Source organism: Phyllobates terribilis, unplaced genomic scaffold, assembly GCF_046119375.1.
Source record: "Phyllobates terribilis strain yellow unplaced genomic scaffold, ASM4611937v1 Scaffold_264__1_contigs__length_2628131, whole genome shotgun sequence".
NCBI classification, from domain to species: Eukaryota; Metazoa; Chordata; class Amphibia; order Anura; family Dendrobatidae; genus Phyllobates; species Phyllobates terribilis.
In genome coordinates, this window is record NW_027363024.1 from 1,365,424 (window position 1) to 1,389,859 (window position 24,436).

At 47.1% G+C, this 24,436-nt stretch overlaps 1 protein-coding gene across 1 annotated transcript; it reads left to right on the forward strand.

Annotated features, from left to right (window-relative positions):
• The first annotated feature begins 2,418 nt into the window (after positions 1-2,418).
• LOC141219327 (dynein axonemal heavy chain 12-like) lies at positions 2,419-23,817 on the forward strand. Its single transcript, XM_073666090.1, has 6 exons — positions 2,419-2,510; positions 12,082-12,266; positions 12,558-12,678; positions 13,814-14,096; positions 18,791-18,908; positions 23,339-23,817. The coding sequence occupies exons 2-4, from the start codon at positions 12,126-12,128 to the stop codon at positions 13,843-13,845; spliced, it is 294 nt and encodes a 97-aa protein (XP_073522191.1). The 5' UTR covers positions 2,419-2,510; positions 12,082-12,125; the 3' UTR covers positions 13,846-14,096; positions 18,791-18,908; positions 23,339-23,817.
• Positions 23,818-24,436: the final 619 nt, after the last annotated feature.

Here is a 24,436-nt window from a genome sequence, read left to right on the forward strand (position 1 = left end):
CGACCACTGCATCTACTGACCTCGACGTTGCACATTTTCTTGTGCATCTTCACAAGTGCTTGAATGACACATCTTGAACCCTCAATCTGCTTTGAAATTTGTGCCTTAGAGACCTTGCTGATGTAGTATAACTTCCTTGTGTATTCTTGCTCAGTCTTGCCATGGTGTATGACCAGACACCTGACTGTATTATTACAAAATCCCTGACTTTGCGCAGGTGTACCTAGAAGAATTGACGCTGTTTTAAAGTGAAAAGTTGGTCACACCAAATATTGATTGGATCTAGATTTTTTGTTTGTTCATTCACTTGTATTTTGTTAATTGATTAAATAGATCATTAACATTTCTATTTTTGAAGCATTCTTACTTTACAGCATTTTTTCTACACCTTTCTAAAGATTCTTTTTATGTGATTGTGTCTTTTATTTGCTCATTAATAATCTGATATACCTTTTGGTATTTTGTTTATAGTTGTTTTTTTGCTGTTGGGGTAAATTGTAGGATATTGATTTCAGAGGGGTTTCCTGATCCTTTGATTGTAGGAATGAGTGGTATATATGTGCTAATAAATTAGGACAAAACGTAGGAAATTTAGGAAAAAACTGAACATCTCAGCAGTAATAACATGCTGATTGTGATGTCATGAAGATGACTTGAATTTCCACCAATCAGAGATCAGCATGTATCAGGTCACCCAGATAGAACAGTCCATGAAACATGAGTCACGGCCACTGTGAGGTCATAATGCTGATTAGAATTTCCACCAGTCAGAAAACAGAACCGCCCAGAAGAACCACCCAGGAGGTATGAGTCATCGCCACTGTGAGGTCATAATGCTGACCAATCACAGAGCAGCCACACCCAGATTTTCCACCAATCAGAGAGCAGCCACACCCAGATCTTCCACCAATCAGAGATCAGCAGTGGGTATAAATAGCCGCTACCACCTGCCCGGCTTAGCCTTGCACTGGTTGGGTCTCTCTTTTTTTTCCTCTCTCTTGGTCTCTCTCTCTCTCTCTCTCTTCTCTCTCTCTTCTCTCTCTCTTCTCTCTCTCTTCTCTCTCTCTCTTCTCTCTCTCTTCTCTCTCTCTTCTCTCTCTCTTCTCTTCTCTCTCTCTTCTCTCTCTCTTCTCTCTCTCTCTTCTCTCTCTCTTCTCTCTCTCTCTCTTCTCTCTCTCTTTCTCTCTCTCTTCTCTCTCTCTTCTCTCTTCTCTCTCTCTTCTCTCTCTCTTCTCTCTCTCTTCTCTCTCTCTCTTCTCTCTCTCTTCTCTCTCTCTCTCTCTCTTCTCTCTCTCTTCTCTCTCTCTTCTCTCTCTCTTCTCTCTCTCTCTCTCTCTCTCTCTCTCTCCGGCCCTCTTAAGGGCTACCCCAAATGTGTAAAAGATAGAAACCAATATTTGTGTTGTTTGTCCGTTTTATGAGCCTTTGATTAACCCCTTCCCACTCTTTGCCATATATATATATATATATACATAGTATGTGCAGGTGGGCCTTAAAGGGAATTTCCAGGACAAACATATTGATGGCCTATCCCCTGGTTATCTCATTAATATCAGATTTGTGGGGGTCCGGCACGTGTCACCTCCACTAATCAGCTGTTTGCAGCTTCGGTCGAGATCAGATGTAAACAGTGTTGAGGAGCTGAACATCACAGCTCTGGTCACTGTGTAGTGGCCGCTCCCTGGTGCTGCAGATCAGCTCCTATTACATGAATATTAGCTGATCTGCAGGACCCGCAGTACAGTGAATGGAGCGGTGATGTTCAATCTTCACACTATTTACACTTGAGCGCTGCAATCAGCTGATGGGTAGAGCCAGTGCCGCGTGTCGGAGCCCACCGATCTGATCTTGATAACCCATCCCCAGGATAAATCATCATTATTATACTACTGGAAACTCCATTAATGGATTGTCTGGGATTAATAACATGAGCCCCTTCTTTAAGAAAAAAACAGTCCCTAACTGGTCACAGGATAAATGTGGGATTTCAGGTCACCCATTTACTGCAATGCAGCTGGCAATGCCACCCAGCGGATCTAAGCAAGTCCCGGGGCCTCAACAATATACAGCCAGTGCCCGAGTATAGGATGGAAGATTAAAAAAAATCTTCAAAAATGTATTTTGTATGAGGCATACATCAAAAATACAGGCAATGCTTTTCCTGACAACACTGAGTTTTATAATGTGGAAAAAAACGTTTAAATAAACACTGTGTGAACATAACCCTAACTGCATTGTGACTGTGTATATACATATATAAGCTGCCCCTCCCCCACCATGTGAGCATTCTCAGCGCGTACTGACCAATGCTGTCCACCAGGTGGCATCAGCAGGAAATTACAGCGATGAGACAAGCACTGCATGACAGCCCCGCCCCAATCTGCCCTATACCAGACACGCCCCCTACCAACGCCCCGCCTCCACTGCCATGACAACCGAATTATTTAATGGCAGAAAGAGAGACCTTATATGAGCAGAGAAGTAGCGGCCGGAGCGCGGGGTCCGCACAGGTGAGCGCCCCCATAACACAGTGTATGTACTGCACGTCAGCTCTATGGCAGACTGTCACCTGTGCTGGATCCAGTACGTGTTACACTTATATCTGTACAGAGACACAGAGGACGCAGCGGGGCCCTGTCGCCAGATATATATATATATGTGTGTGTGTGTGTATATACAGTATATATGTGTATGTATATGCTGTATTACTGTATATATGTGTGTGTGTGTGTGTGTATATACAGTATATATGTGTATGTATATGCTGTATTACTGTATATATATTTGTGTGTGTGTGTATATACAGTATATATATGTGTATGTATATGCTGTATTACTGTATATATGCGTGTATATATGTACTAGCTATTAAACCCGTTCTACGCCCGGGTGGCGAGCATTTTTATTGGTATATGGTCTCCCATCCTGGTATTTGTGCTGCCCCCATCCTATTGTGGTATGCATGGTCCCTCCACCCCCCAATCCTGGTATTCATGGCACACCTCATTCCCCAATCATGATATGTATGGTCCCCTCACCCCCCAACCCTGGTATGCATGGCACACCTCACCCCCCAATCATGGTATGTATGGTCCCCTCACCCCCCAATCCTAGTATGCATGGCACACCTCATTCCCCAATCCTGGTATGCATGGTCCCCTCACCTCCCAATCCTGGTATACATGGCACCCCTCACCCCCCAATCCTGGTATGCATGGCACCCCTCAACCCCAATCCTAGTATACATGGCACCCCTCATTCCCCAATCCTGGTATGCATGGCACCCCTCATTCCCCAATCCTGGTATGCATGGCACCCCTCATTCCCCAATCCTGGTATACATGGCACCCATCACCCCCCAATCCTGGTATGCATGGTCCCCTCACCCCCCAATCCTGGTATACATGGCACCCCTCATTCTCCAATCCTGGTATGCATGGCACCCCTCACCCCCAATCCTGGTATACATGGCACCCCTCATCCCCCAATCCTGGTATACATGGTCCCCTCACCCCTCAATTCTGGTATACATGGCATCCCTCATTCCCCAGTCCTGGTATACATGGCACCCCTCACCCCCTAATTCTGGTATGCATGGTCCCCTCACCCCCCAATCCTGGTATGTATGGTCCCCTCACCCCCCAATTCTGGTATACATGGCATCCCTCATTCCCCAATCCTGGTATGCATGGTCACCTCACCTCCCAATCCTGGTATACATGGCACCCCTCACCCCCCAATCCTGGTATGCATGGCACCCCTCACCCCCAATCCTGGTATACTTGGCACCCCTCATTTCCCAATCCTGGTATGCATGGCACCCCTCACCCCCAATCCTGGTATGCATGGCACCCCTCATTCCCCAATCCTGGTATGCATGGCACCCCTCATTCCCCAATCCTGGTATGCATGGCACCCCTCATCCCCAATCCTGGTATGCATGCCCCCCCCCCAATTCTGGTATACATGGTACCCCTCACCCCCAATCCTGGTATGCATGGTACCCCCTCATCCCTATTCTGGTATCTATGGTACCCCCTCACATCCCCAATCCTGGTATGCATGGCACCCCTCATCCCTATCCTGATATGCATGGCACCCCTCAGCCCCAATCCCGGTATGCATGGTCCCCTCACCCCCCAATTCTGGTATACATGGTACCCCTCACCCCCAATCCTGGTATGCATGGTACCCCCTCATCCCTATTCTGGTATCTATGGTACCCCCTCACATCCCCAATCCTGGTATGCATGGCACCCCTCATCCCTATCCTGATATGCATGGCACCCCTCACCCCCAATCCTGTTATGCATGGCACCCCTCACCCCCAATCCTGTTATGCATGGTCCCCTCACCCCCAATCCTGTTATGCATGGTCCCCTTACCCCCCAATCCTGGTATGCATGGCACCCCTCACCCCCCAATCCTGGTATGGATAGTCCCCTCACCCGCCAATCCTGGTATGTATGGTCCTCTCACCCCCCAATCCTGGTATGTATGGCACCCCTCACCCCCCAATCCTGGTATGTATGGCACCCCTCACCCCCCAATCCTGGTATGTATGGCACCCCTCACCCCCCAATCCTGGTATGTATGGCACCCCTCATCCCTATCATGCTACACACACATACAAGAAAATAAACACTTATACTCACCTTTCTTCCCTGTGCTCCAGCGCTGTTTCCCGTTCTGCTGGAGGCCGGGGGAGGAGTGCGGCGCCGAAGTACGCGTGTGCTCATACCACGCTGTCCGGCTCCATTTTGCTGAAGACACATTGCAAATGTGTCTTCAGTAAAATGGCGCCGGATAGCGCTATGCGCATGTGCCGATTTCAATGCCTCCCTCTTCCCCCGGACTCCGGACCGAACAGAAGCGCCGCGGTAGCGCTCATCCCGGTCAGGTAAGTATGTAAGTATGGCGCCAGAGATCGCGGTATGTGTTCAGTGTATACGCATACCGTGATCTCCAGCACCATACACTCCTCTTACCTGTAACGGCTCCATGCGTTCTTCAGTCTGGAGCCAGACTGTGCAGGCGTGTCGCACTAGCGCAGACTATAAAGGCTTCAGACAGAGGGACGCTTGTAGCGTTATATTATAGATACTCTATATGTATGTATATATATATATATGTATACTGTATATGTGTATATGCATACTGTATGTATATATATATGTATACTGTATATGGGTGTGTATATATGTATACTGTATATGGGTGTGTATATGTATACTGTATATGGGTGTGTATATATGTATACTGTATGTGTGTGTATATATATGTATACTGTATATGTGTGTGTATATCTATACTGTGTATATATGTATACTGTATATGGGTGTGTATATATGTATACTGTATATAGGTGTATATATATGTATACTGTAGATGTGTGTATATGTATACTGTATATGGGTGTATATATGTATGCTGTATGTGTGTGTATATATATATGTACAGTGCTGGCCAAAAGTATTGGCACCCCTGCAATTCTGTCAGATAATACTCAGTTTCTTCCTGAAAATGATTGCAATCACAAATTCTTTGGTATTATTCTCTTCATTTAATTTGCTTGCAAGGAAAAACACAAAAGAGAATGAAGCAAAAATAAAATCATTGATCATTTCACACAAAACTCCAAAAATGGGCCGGACAAAAGTATTGGCACCCTCAGCCTAATACTTGGTTGCACAACCTTTAGCCAAAATAACTGCGAACAACCGCTTCCGGTAACCATCAATGAGTTTCTTACAATGCTCTGCTGGAATTGTAGACCATTCTTCTTTGGCAAACTTGTAGTGAGCTGGCCGTCTCTGGCTGTTCTGTGATAATTGATATAGAGCCTGTTACAGAAGTGATTACACAGGATGATGTTGCCACCTTGTGGCCAGAGGTTGCACCTGCGCAGGGTGTGATGACAGAGAAAAAGACTGAGCCTCCTGTGTCCCGCCCTAGAGAGTCACGTGACCAAAGTGGGAAGCAGGAAAAAGCGCGCGCAGAGTCTGCTGTGGTCTGTGAAAAGAGCCAGGACGGTGTGCAGGCCCTCGTGTGTGGCGCAGGAGAGACTCTCAACGTGATTTCTTCTATCTGACACCATATCCTCGGAGCCTTCCCCAGCTCCTGCACTGCTGAAGGATTCAGCTGTTACACTCCCTGCTACTGGAGTGTGGACTACATAAGGGGACCCACCAGAGCTTCTATCCGGATCAGAGAGACTGTAAGCGGGACCTCTGGCGAGAGGCCGAAGTATCCCTTCCTTTGTTTCCGCGAATTCTGCTGTTCCTGTTTTTTCTCCGGCTGGTACGCCTTCCTGCAAAGACAGACAGGCCTGCGACGGGGGACACATCCTTCTAGAGTAAAGGACTGGTAACGTGTGAGTAGGGACAGTGAGGGTCAGCTTATCAGTACACGTTATTACTGTGCATATTTACGGTTGTCATTTATTGTTTTTTTTTCTTTACTGTGTTAAAAATGTATGCGAGTAAAGATACGGTTGTCAAGATAGAGTCTGTGTGTGGGTATCTTGCTGGGCCAGATCATAGATACCAATGCGCGGCCTTGCCCGCGGTCACTTCAAACTGCTCCAGGTCCCTGATATTTGAAGGGAGCCTTCTCCAAACTGCCATTTTGCGATCTCTCCACAGATGTTCTATGGTATTCAGGTCTGGACTCATTGCTGGCCACCTTAGAAGTCTCCAGTGCTTTCTCTAAAACCATTTTATAGTGCTTTTGGAAGTGTGTTTTGGGTCATTGTCCTGCTGGAAGACCCATGACCTCTGAGGGAAACCCAGCTTTCTCACACTGGGCCCTACATTATGCTGCAAAATTTGTTGGTAGTCTTCAGACTTCATAATGCCATGCACACGGTCAAGCAGTCCAGTGCCAGAGGCAGCAAAGCAACCCCAAAACATCAGGGAACCTCCGCCATGTTTGACTGTAGGGACCGTGTTCTTTTCTTTGAATGCCTCTTTTTTTTTCCTGTACACTCTATGTTGATGCTTTTTCCCAAAAAGCTCTACTTTTGTCTCATCTGACCAGAGAACATTCTTCCAAAACGTTTTAGGCTTTCTCAGGTAAGTTTTGGCAAACTCCAGCCTGGCTTTTTTATGTCTCGGGGTAAGAAGTGGGGTCTTCCTGGGTATCCTACCATACAGTCCCTTTTCATTCAGACGCCAACGGATAGTATGGGTTGACACTGCTGTACCCTCGGACTGCAGGGCAGCTTGAACTTGTTTGGATGTTAGTCGAGGTTCTTTATCCACCATCCGCACAATCTTGCGTTGAAATCTCTCGTCAATTTTTTTTTCCGTCCACATCTAGGGAGGTTAGCCACAGTGCCATGGGCTTTACACTTCTTGATGACACTGCGCACGGAAGACACAGGAACATTCAGGTCTTTGGAGATGGACTTGTAGCCTTGAGATTGCTCATGCTTCCTCACAATTTGGTTTCTCAAGTCCTCAGACAGTTCTTTGGTCTTCTTTCTTTTCTACATGCTCAATGTGGTATACACAAGGATACAGGACAGAGGCTGAGTCAACTTTAATCCATGTTAACTGGCTGCAAGTGTGATTTAGCTATTGCCAACACCTGTTAGGTGCCACAGGTAAGTTACATGTGCTGTTAATTACACGAATTAGAGAAGCATCACATGATTTTTCAAAGGGTGCCAATACTTTTGTCCACCCCCTTTTTTAGGTTTGGTGTGGAATTATATCCAATCTGGCTTTAGGACAATTCTTTTTGTGTTTTTTTCATTGAAGACAAATTAAATGAAGAGAATAATACCAAAGAATTTATGATTGCAATCATTTTCAGGAAGAAATTGAGCATTATCTGACAGAATTGCAGGGGTGCCAATACTTTTGGCCAGCACTGTATACTGTATATGGGCGTGTGTATATATATATATATGTATACTGGTATGTGTGTGTATATGTGTGTATATATGTGTATATATGTATACTGTATATGTGTGTATATATGTATACTGTATATGTGTGTGTATATGTATACTGTATATGGGTGTGTATATATGTATACTGTATATGTGTGTATATATGTATACTGTATAAGTGTGTATATATATGTATGCTGTATGTGTGTGTATATATATGTATACTGTATATGTGTGTATATATATACTGTATATGGGTGTATATATATGTATACTGGTATATGTGTGTATATATGTATACTGTATATGTGTGTATATATGTATACTGTATATGTGTGTGTATATGTATACTGTATATGGGTGTGTATATATGTATACTGTATATGTGTGTATATGTATGCTGTATATGGGTGGATATATACAGTACAGACCAAAAGTTTGGACACACCTTCTCATTTAAAGATTTTTCTGTATTTTCATGACTATGAAAATTGTACATTCACACTGAAGGCATCAAAACTATGAATTACCACATGTGGAATTATATACTTAACAAAAAAGTGTGAAACAACTGAAAATATGTCTTATATTCTAGGTTCTTCAGAGTAGCCCCCTTTTGCTTTGATGACTGCTTTGCACACTCTTGGCGTTCTCTTGATGAGCTTCTAGAGGTAGTCACCGGAAATGGTCTTCACCTCACAGGTGTGCCCTGTCAGGTTTAATATGATAAAGTGCTTTATTCTTTGTCAGGTCCAGGGGTCCTGTAGAATGTGAATCCCTGAGGAACAGCGTATCCTTGGCTTGTGCCAAGACAGAAGAAAAGTTGCTGAACACTTGGTACCCCAAAGTGATCAATCTATTTGCCAATCAAGATGCCCTGCAGTTGATTAATGCGGACAAATTGGATTCCTTTTATAACTGCGTCTCGACTAGCGGGGTGCCTCAAGGGTCTGTCTTGGGCCCTATATTATTTAATATATTTATTAATGATCTAGTGGAAGGGTTGCATAGTAAAATAGCAATATTTGCAGATGATACTAAACTTTGTAACGTAGTTAATACAGATGAGGATAGGGCACAGCTACAGGAGGATTTAGATAAATTGGGGAGTTGGGCCAAAAAATGGCAAATGGGGTTCAATGCCGATAAATGTAAGGTCATGCACATGGGAAAGAAAAACAGCAGTCACCCATACATATTAAATGGGAAACCGTTGGGGAAATCTGACATGGAGAAGGACCTGGGCGTCTTGGTTAACAGCAAATTAAATTGGAGTGCCCAGTGTCAGGCAGCAGCTGCGAAGGCAAATAGAGTCATGGCATGCATCAGAAGAGGAATAGGGGCATATGATGAGAACATTGTTCTTCCTCTGTATAAAGCGCTGGTAAGGCCGCACTTAGAATATTGTGCACAGTTCTGGGCTCCGGTGCTCAGGAAAGACATATTGGAGCTAGAGAGGGTACAAAGGAGGGCGACTAAGGTAATAAAGGGAATGGAGGGACTAGAATACCCAGAGAGGTTGTCCAAATTAGGCCTATTTACGTTGGAAAAGAGAAGGCTTAGGGGAGACCTCATAAACATGTATAAATACATCAGGGGGCTGTACAGAGATCTCTCCCATGACCTGTTTATACCAAGGATGGTGACAAAGACGAGGGGGCACACTATGCGTCTGGAGGAAAGGAGGTTCCTGCACCAGCATAGAAGGGGATTCTTTACGGTCAGAGCTGTGAGACTCTGGAATTCTCTGGGAGAGGAAGTGGTGATGTCCAACTCACTTAATGAGTTCAAGAGAGGACTGGACGCCTTTCTTGAGAACAATAAAATTACATCTTATGCTTAGTGATAGTTAATTAATCCAGGGATTTAATCTGACTGCCAGATTGGAGTCGGGAAGTGAATTTTTCCTCAATGATGTAAATTGGCCTATACCGCATGGTTTTTTTTTGCCTTCCCCTGGATCAACGCTGCGGAATAGCTGCAGTGCACAAGAAATAGGCTGAACTGGATGGACGCTTGTCTTTTTTCGGCCTTTTAAACTATGTAACTATGTAACACTTATGTCCAAGCAGGTAAAGGCGGCTGCAAGATCCGTGATATATAAGGATTCATGTTCATTATTGTATCTCTGGATCAGACATAGACTCAGAGTGATACAACTAAATAGACCCTATAGGGGTAAAGTTGGCATATCCGGGGGGAAATATATCCCAGATTTGCCAAACTGAGCCAACTCATGAAACACATGGGTACATAGGAGAAGAAAGAGTTAATTGGCGTAAAAAATATAAATTTTTATTCCATCAAGTTAAAAAACGTACATAGTAAAAAGAGAAATGACATAATACGGATAGTATAAAGACACTAATTAGATTACCAATGTAGCAAGATATGTTACAAAGTATACATATATGGTCACGCATATGGTCACAGTGGGACATGAGCAATATAGATAATATAGCATAAGGTTAGTATATCAAGACAATCCAATGAGTGTAATAATATATCAAAAAGTAATCCATAAGTATTCCATAGTCATTGGATTTACACTTGCCATATGCATCAGGTATCCATCTAAATAATGCTCCTGCCCACAAATAATCAGATACATGTCACATAAAACATTTTTTAAGGTAGTCTCTTACCACAAAGAGTGCCAAAAAGGAGGGTAAAGTGCATAAAGGAACGCACAGTGGCAGAGTGGTATTCCCATCTCATATATTTATGGCACTTCCACAGTCTGAGGACGCACATTCGGCTGAAGTATATTGCTGCGCAGGGACATGCCGGGTCCCTGAGCTGCAATGCATGCCGCCAGCCAATCAAAGGCCAGTAGCTGATGTCGGCGTGCCAGTCACGAGCGACGCATGGAAGTGACGTCATGCGCTGCCCTTGCCGGCACACTGAAATCAGCTACAGAAGAAGACGCCGCATGTCGTGGGAGCGCAGGAAGGTAAGAAGAATCATTTATTTTTGTTTATTTAATGTATTAGAAAAGAACGACAGAACATTATACCAGGAAAGGGCCAAGGATGGGGAGCATTAGACAAGGAAGGGGCTCAGGGTGGGGAGAATTAGACAAGGAAGGGGCCCAGGATGGGGAGCATTATATAAAGAAGGGGCCCAGGATGGGGAACATTATACAAGGAAAGGGCCCAGGATAGGGAGCATTATACCAGAATGGGGGTCATTATACCATGACATGGGCCAGGATGAAGGACATTACACCAGGAAGGGCACAAGGATGGAGGTCATTATACCAGAATGGGGCCTAGGATGGGGGACAGGATACCAGGATGGAGGACATTGTTATAGGATGGGGGACATTGTACCAGGATTGGGGACATTGTTACAGGAAGGGGCCAGGATGGGGGACATTATTACAGTAAGAGGCCCAGGACCAAGGACATTATACCAGGAAGGAGCCCAGGATTGGGACGTTATTGCTGAAAGGGGCTCAGGATGGGGGGTATTATACACAGAAGGTGGATATTATAACAGGAAGAGGCCCAGGATCGGGGATATTATAACAGGAAGGGGCGCAGGATGGGGAACATTATACCAGGAAGGGGCCTAGAATGAGAGACATTATTATAGGATGGGGCTACAATGGGAAACATCCAAGGCAGGGACGAACACGCGCATCATTATCGGATCTAGAATGCTACAAGGGCCCATACATCTGACCAACATGCTGGTGGGGGCCCAGGTCCAAATTTTGCACATCTGCAGGAACATGGCATATGGCTTAACAGTATGTCATATGTTGGGAAGTGGTTAAGCTACAGCACATTACATAGCCTCTTGCAGCTATATCAATGGAAAAATTAAAAAATGTATGGCTTTTTGAAGAAGGGAAGGAAAAAATGCAAAACAAAAAATTATCCGGTCCTGAAGGGATTAAGGAGTTCCCACCCACAGTAAATGTTGTCACTCAGCTTAAAATCTTCACTTGCTTATTAGCAGAAGCTAAGGTTTCATTAGGATCTCCGAGGCTAAAGTTACATGCGGCTCCAGCTTACATGTAAAGGGGATGGTATCAAGGAGTCTCACCAAACTTTCCCTACAAATGTCCAACAATTCAGAATTCATATCCATTGATAATTTATCTTCTAAAATGATAGCATTTTTTTTCTATCCTTTTCATTTTATGTGTAATTAACTTTTTGCTCTCCTCCTTTAAGCAATGGGAGGAACGACTGATAAGGATCCAGGAAACCATTGATGAATGGCTGAAGGTGCCGACCCAGTGGCTTTAATCTTCTCTTCTGAGGACATCATGCAGCAAATGCCTGAAGAAGGACGCTTATTCCAGACTGTGGACAGAAACTGGAGAGAGATCATGAAACATTGCGTTAAAGACCCGAAGGTAAATGGATGCTTCATGGTGGACTGATACAAGAAAGCACGGTCATCTTGCATCCAGGATTGATGTTTTCCAAGAGTCCGTGTCCTGATGCTTCCATCACAAGGATCCCGGGTTATGGGGCTCCGCACTGCCTGGACTCCAGCCTCCCGCATCTTCTATTTTCTATCCAAATAGGTTCTAATTTTTTTTTTAATATGAACTATTGGCACAATAGTCAATGAATGTGACCTTTTTTCAGTCTCTATAACTATATAATGGAATCTTACTTATGGGCTATCTACTTTGTTTTAGGTTTTAAGCGCCACTTCTCTGACCGGACTTCTGGAGAAACTTCAGGACAGCAATGTGCTTCTGGATAAAATCATGAAAGGGCTGAATGCCTATCTGGAGAAGAAGAGGCTTTTTTCCCACGGTATAGTCCTTTCACTTGTTGCAATGATTGTATATATTCCTTAAATATTTTTTTTTCTTATTTAAACGCATTGAAATCATTTTTGTAATTGGATTTCATTAATAATTTTGCACTGTTTGCCTTCTATTGGCTCTGTGTTGCGCTGGCTATTGGACTTATTTTTAATCTGTCTTTTTTCAGCTCCTCTTAGCCGATTTATGACCACAGATCACATCAAAGCTGAATGTGCAGGAAACAAAAAGCCTAACGGTGCAACATTTTTAATGAAACTGAATTGTCGCAAATACTCGCAATTAAATGGGTATTCCCATCTCCAAGATCCTATCCCAATATGTAGTAGGCGTAGTAATAATAATAATATTAGCAAATACCTCCAATTAGAAGTGTAGTATAGTTCTTCTGATTCACTATGTCGCTTTCCCCATGTGCAAGGCATTGCAGTAGCTTCGGTATCCATGGTTACGACCACTCATATAGTGACAGTTATTTGCTAGTGGTCGTAACCTAAGCTACTGCAATGCCCTGCACATGGGGTAAGCGACAAAACAAATCAGAAGAACTATACTAAACTTCTAATTGGAGGTATTTGCTAATATTATTATTATTACGCATACTACATATTGGGGTAGAATCCTGGAGATGGGAATACACATTTCAGTTAAATAAAAAAAAGTTCCCAAAGCTGGATAGCCCCTTTAAGCTAACCATACGCATGACATATGAGATACCCGTGGTCTGAATGGTTATTTGGCTATTTCTCCTGACTCCCACCTATTCTGCTGAACAGTCATGTGGTTTTAATGGGGAGAGAGGAGAAAGTCGGTACTGGACACCTCCGGCAGCGGGTTATCTCCCCTGAGAACCAAAAGACCGGGTATTGAAATCCCATCTGCCCGATCCTTCTGGCCCTGACATCCTCTATCGGGGGAGAGTCAGGAGACCCCCATACACATCAGTGGGTAGGCCGGTCCTGCTGCAATCGTCAGGTTTAAACTATTTTAATCCAATGTGTATGGGGACTGAATCTTTACTTTAAAGCTTTGCTTTTCTATTTTCTCACATAGACACTAATACAAATGGCGCCTGACCCAATACTTTAATGACATCTTTATCATATTGTGCATTTTCGCTTTAGCTTTTTCTTCCTGTCCAACGACGAAATGCTAGAAATTCTCTCTGAGACTAAAGATCCTCTGCGGGTCCAACCACATCTAAAGAAGGGCTTTGAAGGCATAGCAAAGCTGGAGCTCCTTCCTAACCTGGACATCAAAGCCATGTACAGCACCGAGGGGGAACGCGTAGAGCTCATCCAGACCATCTCCACCTCCGAGGCTCGGGGGGCCGTGGAGAAGTGGCTCATCCAAGGGGAAGATGTCATGTTAAGGAGCGTGCATGATGTTATTGCTCGGTCACGAATGGTACGGATCTACCTACAGACCAAAAGCATTAATTGGAACTAATCTAGTCTATATATATAATCGTCTTATCCCGTCTGTCTGTCTGTGTGTCTGTGTGTCTGTCTGTCCAGGAAATCCCGCGTCGCTCATTGGTCCGGCAGCGGCCAATCAGCGCCGGGGGATTTCTAAAAAAAGATGGCGGCCGTTAGCGGCTCATCTGCGGGACGGAGCTGAGCGGCGATGCAGCCGGGAGATGACCGGCGCAAGGTGCTCATCTCCCGGCCGGCAACAGCAGAAGGAACCCGACCGACGGACCCATCTGCGGGATGGAGATGCAGCCGGAAGATGAGCGCCGCGAGGCGCTCATCTCCCGGCCGGTAGCAGCGGAAGGACCGCCGGCGTCGCTGACCTCCATGCAGAAGGGAGGACCGGGGAGCGGCGCTGCGGGTCGGGATACTTCTGCTGTGAGTGCCCGCTATGTCCCGGGTTCTCGCAGCGGAAGTAGCCGCACAGGCAGCGCCGCTCCCCGGTCCTCACCAAGACGATTCGATGATTGATCGCGGTCTTCGGACCCGACCAATCACTGATCTTAGCGCAAAACTTAAACACCGCTGTGCTGATTGGTCGCCGACGCTGCCCGCGACCAATCACCGATCTTGGCTCCACATTTAAACACCGCTGTGGTGATTGGTCGCGGCCGATATTTAAATTTGGCGCCAAAATCGGTGATTGGTCGCGGCCGATATTTCAATTTGGCGCCCAAATCGGTGATTGGTCGCGGTCAGCGTCCGCGACCAATCAGCACAATAGTGTTTAACTTTGGCGCCAAGATCAGTCATTGGTCGCGGGCCAAGATAGCGACCAATCACCGATTTGTGCGGCACTTTTAAATAGCGTCCGTGACCAATTGGATGTCAGCGCCACTCCCCGGTCCTCCCTTCACACCCTAGCCGCATGGATGTCAGCGCCGCTCCCCGGTCCTCCCTTCACACCCTAGCCGCATGGATGTCAGCGGCGCTGCCTGTGCGGATACTTCCGCTCCGAGAACCCGGGACATGAGCGGGCGCTCGCAGCAGAAGTATCTGGACTCGCAGCGCCGCTCCCCGGTCCTCCCTTAACACCCTAGCCGCTGATGTCCCCACTGTATCCGCATGGTCTTACAAAGGTCCGGACATTTGTGTTAAAAATCGATGATTGGTCGCTGGCGCTGCCCGCGACCAATCACCGATTTGGGCGCCAAATTTAAATATCAGCCGCGACCAATCAGCACAGCGGTGTTTAAATGTGGAGCCAAGATCGGTGATTGGTCGCGGCCGATATTTAAATTTGGCGCCCAAATCGGTGATTGGTCGCGGGCAGCGCCAGCGACCAATCAGCGATTTTTAACACAAATGTCCGGACCTTTGTAACAACATGCGGATACTGTGGGGACATCAGCGGCTAGGGTGTGAAGGGAGGACCGGGTAGCGGCGCTGCGGGTCGGGATACTTCTGCTCCGAGCGCCCGCTCATGTCCCGGGTTCTCGGAGCGGAAGTATCCGCACAGGCAGCGCCGCTGACATCCATGCGGCTAGGGTGTGAAGGGAGGAACGGGGAGCGGCGCTGACATCCAATTGGTCGCGGACGCTATTTAAAAGTGCCGCACAAATCGGTGATTGGTCGCGGTCTTGGCCCACAACCAATCACGGATCTTGCCGCAAAAGTTAAACACTACGGTGCTGATTGGTCGCGGACGCTGACAGCGACCAATCACCGATTTGGGCGCCACATTCAAATATCGGCCGCGACCAATCACCGATCTTGGCTCCACATTTAAACACCGCTGTGCGGATTGGTCGCGGACGCTATTTAAATGTGGCACCAAAATCGGTGATTAGTCGCGCCCAGCGTCGGCGACCAATCAGCACAGCGGTGTTTAAATGTGGAGCCAAGATCGGTGATTGGTCGCGGCCGATATTTGAATGTGGCGCCCAAATCGGTGATTGGTCGCTGTCAGCGTCCGCGACCAATTAGCACCGTAGTGTTTAACTTTGGCCGCAAGATCAGTGATTGGTTGCGGGCCAAGTCGGCGACCAATCACCGATTTGTGCGGCACATTTAAATAGCGGCCGCGACCAATTGGATGTCAGCGCCGCTCCCCGGTGCTCCCTTCACGCCCTAGCCGCATGGATGTCAGCGCCGCTGCCTGTGCGGATACTTCCGCTCCGAGAACCCGGGACATGAGCGGGCGCTCGCAGCAGAAGTATCCCGACCCGCAGCGCCGCTCCCCGGTCCTCCCTTCACACCCTAGCCGCTGATGTCCCCACAGTATCCGCATGGTGTTACAAAGGTCCGGACATTTGTGTTAAAAATCGCTGATTGGTCGCTGACGCTGCCGCCGACCAATCACCGATTTAGGCGCCAAATTTAAATATCGGCCGCGACCAATCACCGATCTTGGCTCAACATTTAAACACCGCTGTACTGATTGGTCGCGGACGCTATTTAAATGTGCCGCCAAAATTGGTGATTGGTCGCGCACAGCGTCGGCGACCAATCAGCACAGCGGTGTTTGAATTTGCCGCCAAGATCGGTGATTGGTCGTGGCCAGCGCCAGCGACCAATCAGCGATTTTTAACACAGATGTCCTGACCTTTGTAACACCATGCGGATACTGTGGGGACATCAGTGGCTAGGGTGTGAAGGGAGGACCGGGGAGCGGCGCTGCGAGTCCGGATACTTCTGCTGCGAGCGCCTGCTCATGTCCCGGGTTCTTGCAGCGGAACTATCCGCACAGGCAGCGGCGCTGACATCCATGCGGCTACGGTGTGAAGGGAGGACCGGGGAGCGGCGCTGACATCCAATTGGTCGCGGCCGCTATTTAAATTTAAATGTGGCGCCAAAATCGGTGATTGGTTGCGCCCAGCGTCGGCGACCAATCAGCACAGCGGTGTTTAAATGTGGAGCCAAGATCGGTGATTGGTCGCGGCCGATATTTAAAATTGGCGCCCAAATAGGTGATTGGTCGCGGGCAGCGCCAGCGACCAATCAGCGATTTTGAACACAAATGTCCGGACCTTTGTAACACCCTGCGGATACTGTGGGGACATCAGCGGCTAGGGTGTGAAGGGAGGACCGGGGAGCGGCGCTGCGGGTCGGGATACTTCTGCTCCGAGCGCCCGCTCATGTCCCGGGTTCTCGCAGCGGAAGTAGCCGCACAGGCAGGGGCGCTCCCCTGTCCTCTCTAATACGATTCCGCTCCCCGCTCCTCACCAATACGATTCGCTGATTGGTCGCGCTCTCCACACCCGACCAATCAGTGATCTTGGCGCTAAAGTTAAACACCGCTCTGCTGATTGGTCGCGTCCGCTGCCCACAACCAATCACCGATTTGGGCGCCACATTTAAATAGCGGCCGCGACCATTCACCGATCTTGCCGCCACATTTAAACACTGCTGTGCTGATTGGACGCGGACGCCGGACGCGTCCAATCAACGAGATTGGCGCCAAATTTAAGCAACGCTCTGCTGATTGATCGCGGTCGCTGGCCGAGATCAATCAGCAGTATTGGCGCAAAATTTAAACAACGCTCTGCTGATTGGTCGCGGTTGTCGGCCGTGACCAGTCAGCAGTATTGGCGCCAAATTTAAACCTCACTCTGCTGATTGGTCGCAACCACCGGCCGCGACCAATCTGCGTTTTTGGTGCCAAATTTAAACAACGCTCTGCTGATTGGTCACGGTCACCGGCCGAGACCAATCAGCAGCATTGGGGCCAAATGTAAACCCCGCTGTGCTGATTGGTCGCGGTCGCCGGCAAAGACCCATCAGCATTATTGGTGCCAAATTTAAACCCTGCTCTGCTGATTGGTCGCAGCCGCCAGCCGCGACTAATCAGCGATTTTGGTGCCAAATTTAAACACCGCACTGCTGATTGGTCGCGGCCGCCAGCCGCGACCAATCAGCGAGATTGGCGCCAAATTTAAACGCCGCTCTGCTGGTTGGTCGCGGCCGCCATCCGCGACCAATCAGCGAGATTGGCGCCAAATTTAAACAACGCTCTGCTGATTGTTCGCTGTCGCCGGCCTCGACCAATCAGCGATTTTGGCGCCAAATTTAAAGAATGCTCTGCTGTTTGGTCGCGGCCGGCGACCAATCTGTGATTTTGGCGCCGAATTTAAACCCCGCTCTGCATCGCTCTGCTGATTGGTCGCGGTCGGCGGCCATGACCAGTCAGCAGTATTGGCGCCAAATTTAAACACCGCTCGGCTGATTGGTCGCGACTAATCAGCGATTTTGGTGCCAAATTTAAACACGCTCTCCAGTCCTCACTAACACGGTTCGCTGATTGGTCGCGGCCGCCGCCCGCGACCAATCATTGATATTGCCGCCAAATTTAAACACCGCTTTGCTGATTGGTCGCGGTTGCCGAACGCGACCAATCAGCGATTTTGGCGCCAAATTTAAACACAGCTCTGCTGATTGCACCCGGTCGGCCGCATACCTATTCTAGAATACCCGATGCATTAGAATCGGGCCACCATCTAGTTCTTTTATATTTGTATAAGATTATTTGGCGGCAGTGAATGATTTGTGGATGATGTATCTCTTGCAATAGAGCCAGGTAGCAGATCTTCTACCTGCAATCGGTAGAAATGAATTTGCTAGATAATACTAGTAAGGTTGTCCCTCTCTTAAATGCTTCTGTCAACATAATTTAACTTTCTTTTTTAAAAGGCATACCCTGCGACTGCAAGAAAAGACTGGGTGAGGGAATGGCCGGGACAGGTCGTGCTCTGTGTGTCTCATGTTCTGGACAAGTGAAGTGCATGAAGCTATCGGCAGTGGCCCGGAGGTACGGCATAAGCTCCTTTACTGATCAAGGTTGCTTCACTATAAACAGTCATGGCCGGAAGTGTTGGCACCCTTGAAGTTGTTCCAGAAAATGAAGTATTTTTCCATAAAAAATTGCATGTGTATTTTCTGTTATACACATGTTTATTTCCTTTGTATGTATTGGAACAACACAAAAAAAGGCAAATTGGATATAATTTCACACAAAACCCCATAAATGGGTCGGACAAAATTGTTGGCATCTTTCCAAAATTGTGGGTAAACAATTTTGTTTCAAGCATGTGATGCTCGTTCAAAGTCACCTGTGGCAAGTAAAAGGTGCGGGCAATATGAAAATCACACCTGAAACCTGATACAAAGGGGAAAAGTTGACTCAGTCTTTGCGTTGTTACGTGCCACACTAAGCAGGGAGAACAGAAAGAGGAGAAGAGAACTGTCTGAGGACTTGAGAACCAAAATTGTTGACTAATATCTTCTTTTTGTGTTGTTCCAATATACACAAATGAAATAAACATGTGAACAACAAAACGTGTAATTGTAATAATTTTCTGGGAGAAATACATATATATACATTCATAGACAGACTTCATGAGTTCTCCTGCTAATAGACTGTCATACCCAGAGACGCAGCTTATAGGAGTTTCCAGGGGGGGATATACCATTGGTGCAACAGAGGTAAGGGGACCCACATTCACATCCAAAGATGCAAGCAGCTTATTTCACAGTACGTTATTAGACTGCAAAGAGCCCATGTAGTGTTCTTGCCCAGGGGTCTTCTCCTGGGGGTTGCAGTTGTACAGCGGCTCAATATCTTGAAAGTACCCAAAAGGCTCCATAGTATTGTTGGGATTTTGCATTGATTCATGCATCTTGTCTAGAGATGCGCAACTAAATTTGCAGGACCTTGGTCTAAGAGAGCAGGTTAGTAGTCTGTGGCTGTTGGATGGGAGCCTTGCTAACCGCCTCTTACATGCCGGCATCCCTGGCTCCTCTTTTGATTAGCCGGCCAGGCGTGATGTCATTTGTGCCTCACACCACAACTATGACATCGACATCAAAAGAGGAGCCGGAGATGCCGGTTCACGGGGCTCCGGTCCTGCGGCCGTGGAATACTGACCGGACTGTTGGACCAGAGTCCTGCAAATCCATTCGCTCATCTCTACTCTCGTCATATCTACCAATAAGGGAAGACATTGTATGGGATTTCCCATAATACCAGCATAAAATTAATCCATCTGCATTGAGTTTTCCATGCTGTTTGTAGCAGGGTTTTATAGAGGTACATCTGGGTATTTGGAGCAATTTGCGAGGAGGCAAATTGTCCCAGCAGACTCGCAGCACATTGGGGGCTCTCGTCACCATAGAGGGGCACGCTCGTGACGTGGTCAGGGAAATGATCGAAACAGGTTTGTGCAAACATCATGGCTGGCAGCAAACTTTCCAATACCATGTTCTATTTATTATACACTACATGGAGAAAGGTATTGTGCCCCCTCCACATTACACCTACAGGGGCTTTTATGGCCTCCTATTCTAATCCATATCCAGGATGTTAATATGGAGTCCGTCCCTCTACAGATATCACAGCTCAGTATGCCGAGCACCTTCATACATTTCACCACATTCCTATGTTCTTTCCATATCTATGTTATGTTCCCCCCTCTTTTCTTTGAGTTTTCATAGGACACAATTGATCTTGTCACAGTAAAGCAATCTTGGGGTGTACTTACAATGACGTCTATGGGGCAGTAGTCATTTCTGCATATTGAGATGGTGGTCCCTATATAGGAATGTTTTGGCATCTGTAGGTGTCGGCATCCCCTGTATATGACTCATTGCCACAATTGATCTTCTTTATAGTCAGTGGTTTGGATGGCCTAGGTGCGGTTTGTAATATTTTCTATCAATGGTGTGTGCGCCCTCCTCTGTGCAGTGTCGTTCTATAACCATGGATGGACTAATAAAGGGGTTTTATGTCAATTCCTTTAATGACCTTTTGTTCGGTTTCTTTGTAGGTATTATGTCATTCTCCGAGTGGTCAGCCATTCTAAGCCTGAGCAGACATATGGCAATGTAATTGATGTGTGCCTGACATTGTTCTTCCCTATGTGGCGGTGACATATTTATGCTGCCATTCTCCAGTATTTGTTCTAATTAATCATCCTAAAGGTGTTTAGTGGGGTTGAGGTTGAGAACGTGTGGGAAACAGTTCTGCTCTTCTATTCCCTTAGGGTTGGAAGCTACAATTGTTTAAAATGTCTTGTGCTGAAGCATTAAGATATCTTTTCACTGGAACTAAGGGGCCTAGACCACCCCCTAAAAACAAGGCCATACCTCCACCACCAAACTGCCCAGCGGGCACAATGCAGTTAATAGGGTAACGTTCTCCTGGCATTCACCAAATCCAGACTCGTCCATCAGATGCCAGATAGAGAAGTGTGATCCGTCACTGCACAGAACAGGTCTCCTCCAGAGTCCTGTGGTGGCGGCTTCACACCACTCCATCCGACGCTCGGCATCGTGCTTGGTGATGTAAGGCTGCATGCAGCTGCTCGGCCATAAAGCTCCAGGCGGGGGCGCAGTGTTTGTGGTGATGTTGTTACCAAAGTAGATCTGGACTCTGCAGTTATGGAGTCAGGAGAGCGTTCTGCCCTCTGCTCCTCAGCACTCAGTGACCCCGCTCTGTAATGTTCTGGGGTCTCCTGAGTTGCTGCAGTTCCTTCCACTCCTTAATAATATCACTCACATGTGATGGGGGAAGATTTAGGAGGGAAGAAATGTAATATCCAGACTTGTTACCCCGGTGGCTCCTATTACAGGACCGCGCTGGTATCAGAGAGCTCTGCACCACCAGCCGTTCTGTCATATGTTAGTAACAGCACACCGCATGGGAGGGCGGATGTTATACACCGGGGGGCGTGGGGATTGATGTTATACACTGGTGGGGGGCGAGAGTCTTAATGTTATACAAGGCCGAGGGGCCAGATGTTATACCCTAGGGGTACGAGGGGCTAGATGTTATACTGTCCGAGGGCTGGATGTTATACACTGAGGGGCAAGGGGACGGATATTATATACCGGGGTGAGGGGACGGATATTATACACCAGGTGCGAGGGGACGGATATTATACACCAGGGGCGGGGGGACGGATATTATATACCGGGGTGAGGGGACGGATATTATACACCGGGGGGCGTGGGGACGGATATTATACACCAGGGGCGAGGGGACGGATATTATACACCAGGTGCGAGGGGACGGATATTATACACCAGGGGTGAGGGGACAGATATTATACACCAGGTGCGAGGGGACGGATATTATACACCAGGGGCGAGGGGACGGATATTATACACCAGGTGCGAGGGGACGGATATTATACACCAGGTGCGAGGGGACGGATATTATACACCAGGTGCGAGGGGACGGATATTATACACCAGGGGTGAGGGGACAGATATTATACACCAGGTGCGAGGGGACGGATATTATTCGCCAGGGGCGAGGGGACGGATATTATACACCAGGTGCGAGGGGACGGATATTATACACCAGGGGTGAGGGGACAGATATTATACACCAGGTGCGAGGGGACGGATATTATACACCAGGGGTGAGGGGACGGATATTATACACCAGGGGCGAGGGGATGGATATTATACACCAGGTGCGAGGGGACGGATATTATTCACCAGGGGCGAGGGGACGGATATTATACACCAGGGGCGAGGGGACGGATATTATACACCAGGGGCGGGGGGACGGATATTATACACCGGGGCGAGGGGACGGATATTATACACCGGGGGGGCGAGAGGCCAGATGTTATACACAAGGGGGAGGGAGCGAGGGGACAGATGTTATACACCGGGGCTGGGGGCCGGATATTATGCAAAGAAGGGCTTGGGGTTGGATGTTATACAGTGGGGTTGAGGGGATGGATTTTATACACTGGCGGGGGGGGGCGAGGGGACGGATATTATACACCGGGGGGGCGAGAGGCCGGATGTTATACACCAGGGGGAGGGAGCGAGGGGACAGATGTTATACACCGGGGCTGGGGGCCGGATGTTATACCCTGGGGGCCAGATGTTATGCAATGGAGCGCTTGGGGTTGGATGTTATACAGTGGGGTTGAGGGGATGGATTTTATACACTGGCGGGGGGGGCGAGGGGAGAGATGTTATACTAAACTAGGGGCGAGGGGTGGATGTTATACACCGGGGGAGGCGAGAGGCCGGATTTTATAAACTGGGGGCTGAGAGTCCGGATGTTATACACCGTGGGCAATGGGACTAAATGAAAAAAGCAGAATTCGGTGACTAGGAGTTTTGTCCTATAATGTATGTGCATTTGCCTTCCCTTTAGAAACTCTCCCTTGTGATTCTGCAGTGTCTTAGAGGTTGACTATCTTTTCCTACATTCCTCAGGAGTTTCTCATGAACAGACTTCCGGTGGCTTGCCCAACTCCGCTATTACTGGGAGAATGAGAATGCGAGAGTGCGAATCATCAACTGCAATGTGAAGTCCGCCTATGAGTACCTGGGCAGCTCCCCACGCCTGGTCATCACTCCGCTCACTGACCGATGCTAGCGGACTCTGCTATGATGTGATGGGTTATGCTCAGAAATGTTTTTGACTTTTGTATGATGCATGAAACTTATTAGCAATTATTATTGATATTTCATACCAGTTCTTTCATGTTTCATTGGTAGATCGGTGCTTTTTATCTAAATCTTGGTGGAGCTCCAGAAGGTCCGGCCGGCACAGGAAAAACTGAGACCACCAAAGATTTGGCCAAGGCGCTGGCCGTGCAGTGTGTGGTCTTTAACTGCTCTGATGGTTTGGACTACATAGCAATGTCAAAGGTACATACAATGTTAAGCTGCTCCATTGCAGATAATAAACTGACTCCATCCGATGTTCTGTTGACATCTTTTGATTATATAGTACAGACCAAAAGTTTGGACACACATACTCATTTAAAGATTTTTCTGTATTTTCATGACTATGAAAATTGTACATTCACACTGAAAGCATCAAAACTATGAATTAACACATGTGGAATTATATACTTAACAAAAAAGTGTGAAACAACTGAAAATATGTCTTATAGTCTAGGTTCTTCAAAGTAATGTTAATGATCTATTTAATCAATTAACAAAATACAAGTGAATGAACAAACGAAAAATCTAGATCCAATCAATATTTGGTGTGACCAACTTTTCACTTTAAAACAGCGTCAATTCTTCTAGGTACACCTGCGCAAAGTCAGGGATTTTGTAATAATGCAGTCAGGTGTCTGGTCATACACCATGGCAAGACTGAGCAAGAATACACAAGGAAGTTATACTACATCAGCAAGGTCTCTAAGGCACAAATTTCAAAGCAGATTGAGGGTTCAAGATGTGTCATTCAAGCACTAGTGAAGAAGCACAAGAAAATGTGCAACGTCGAGGTCAGTAGATGCAGTGGTCGGCCAAGGAAACTTAGTGCAGCAGATGTATGACACATTATGGTTACTTTCC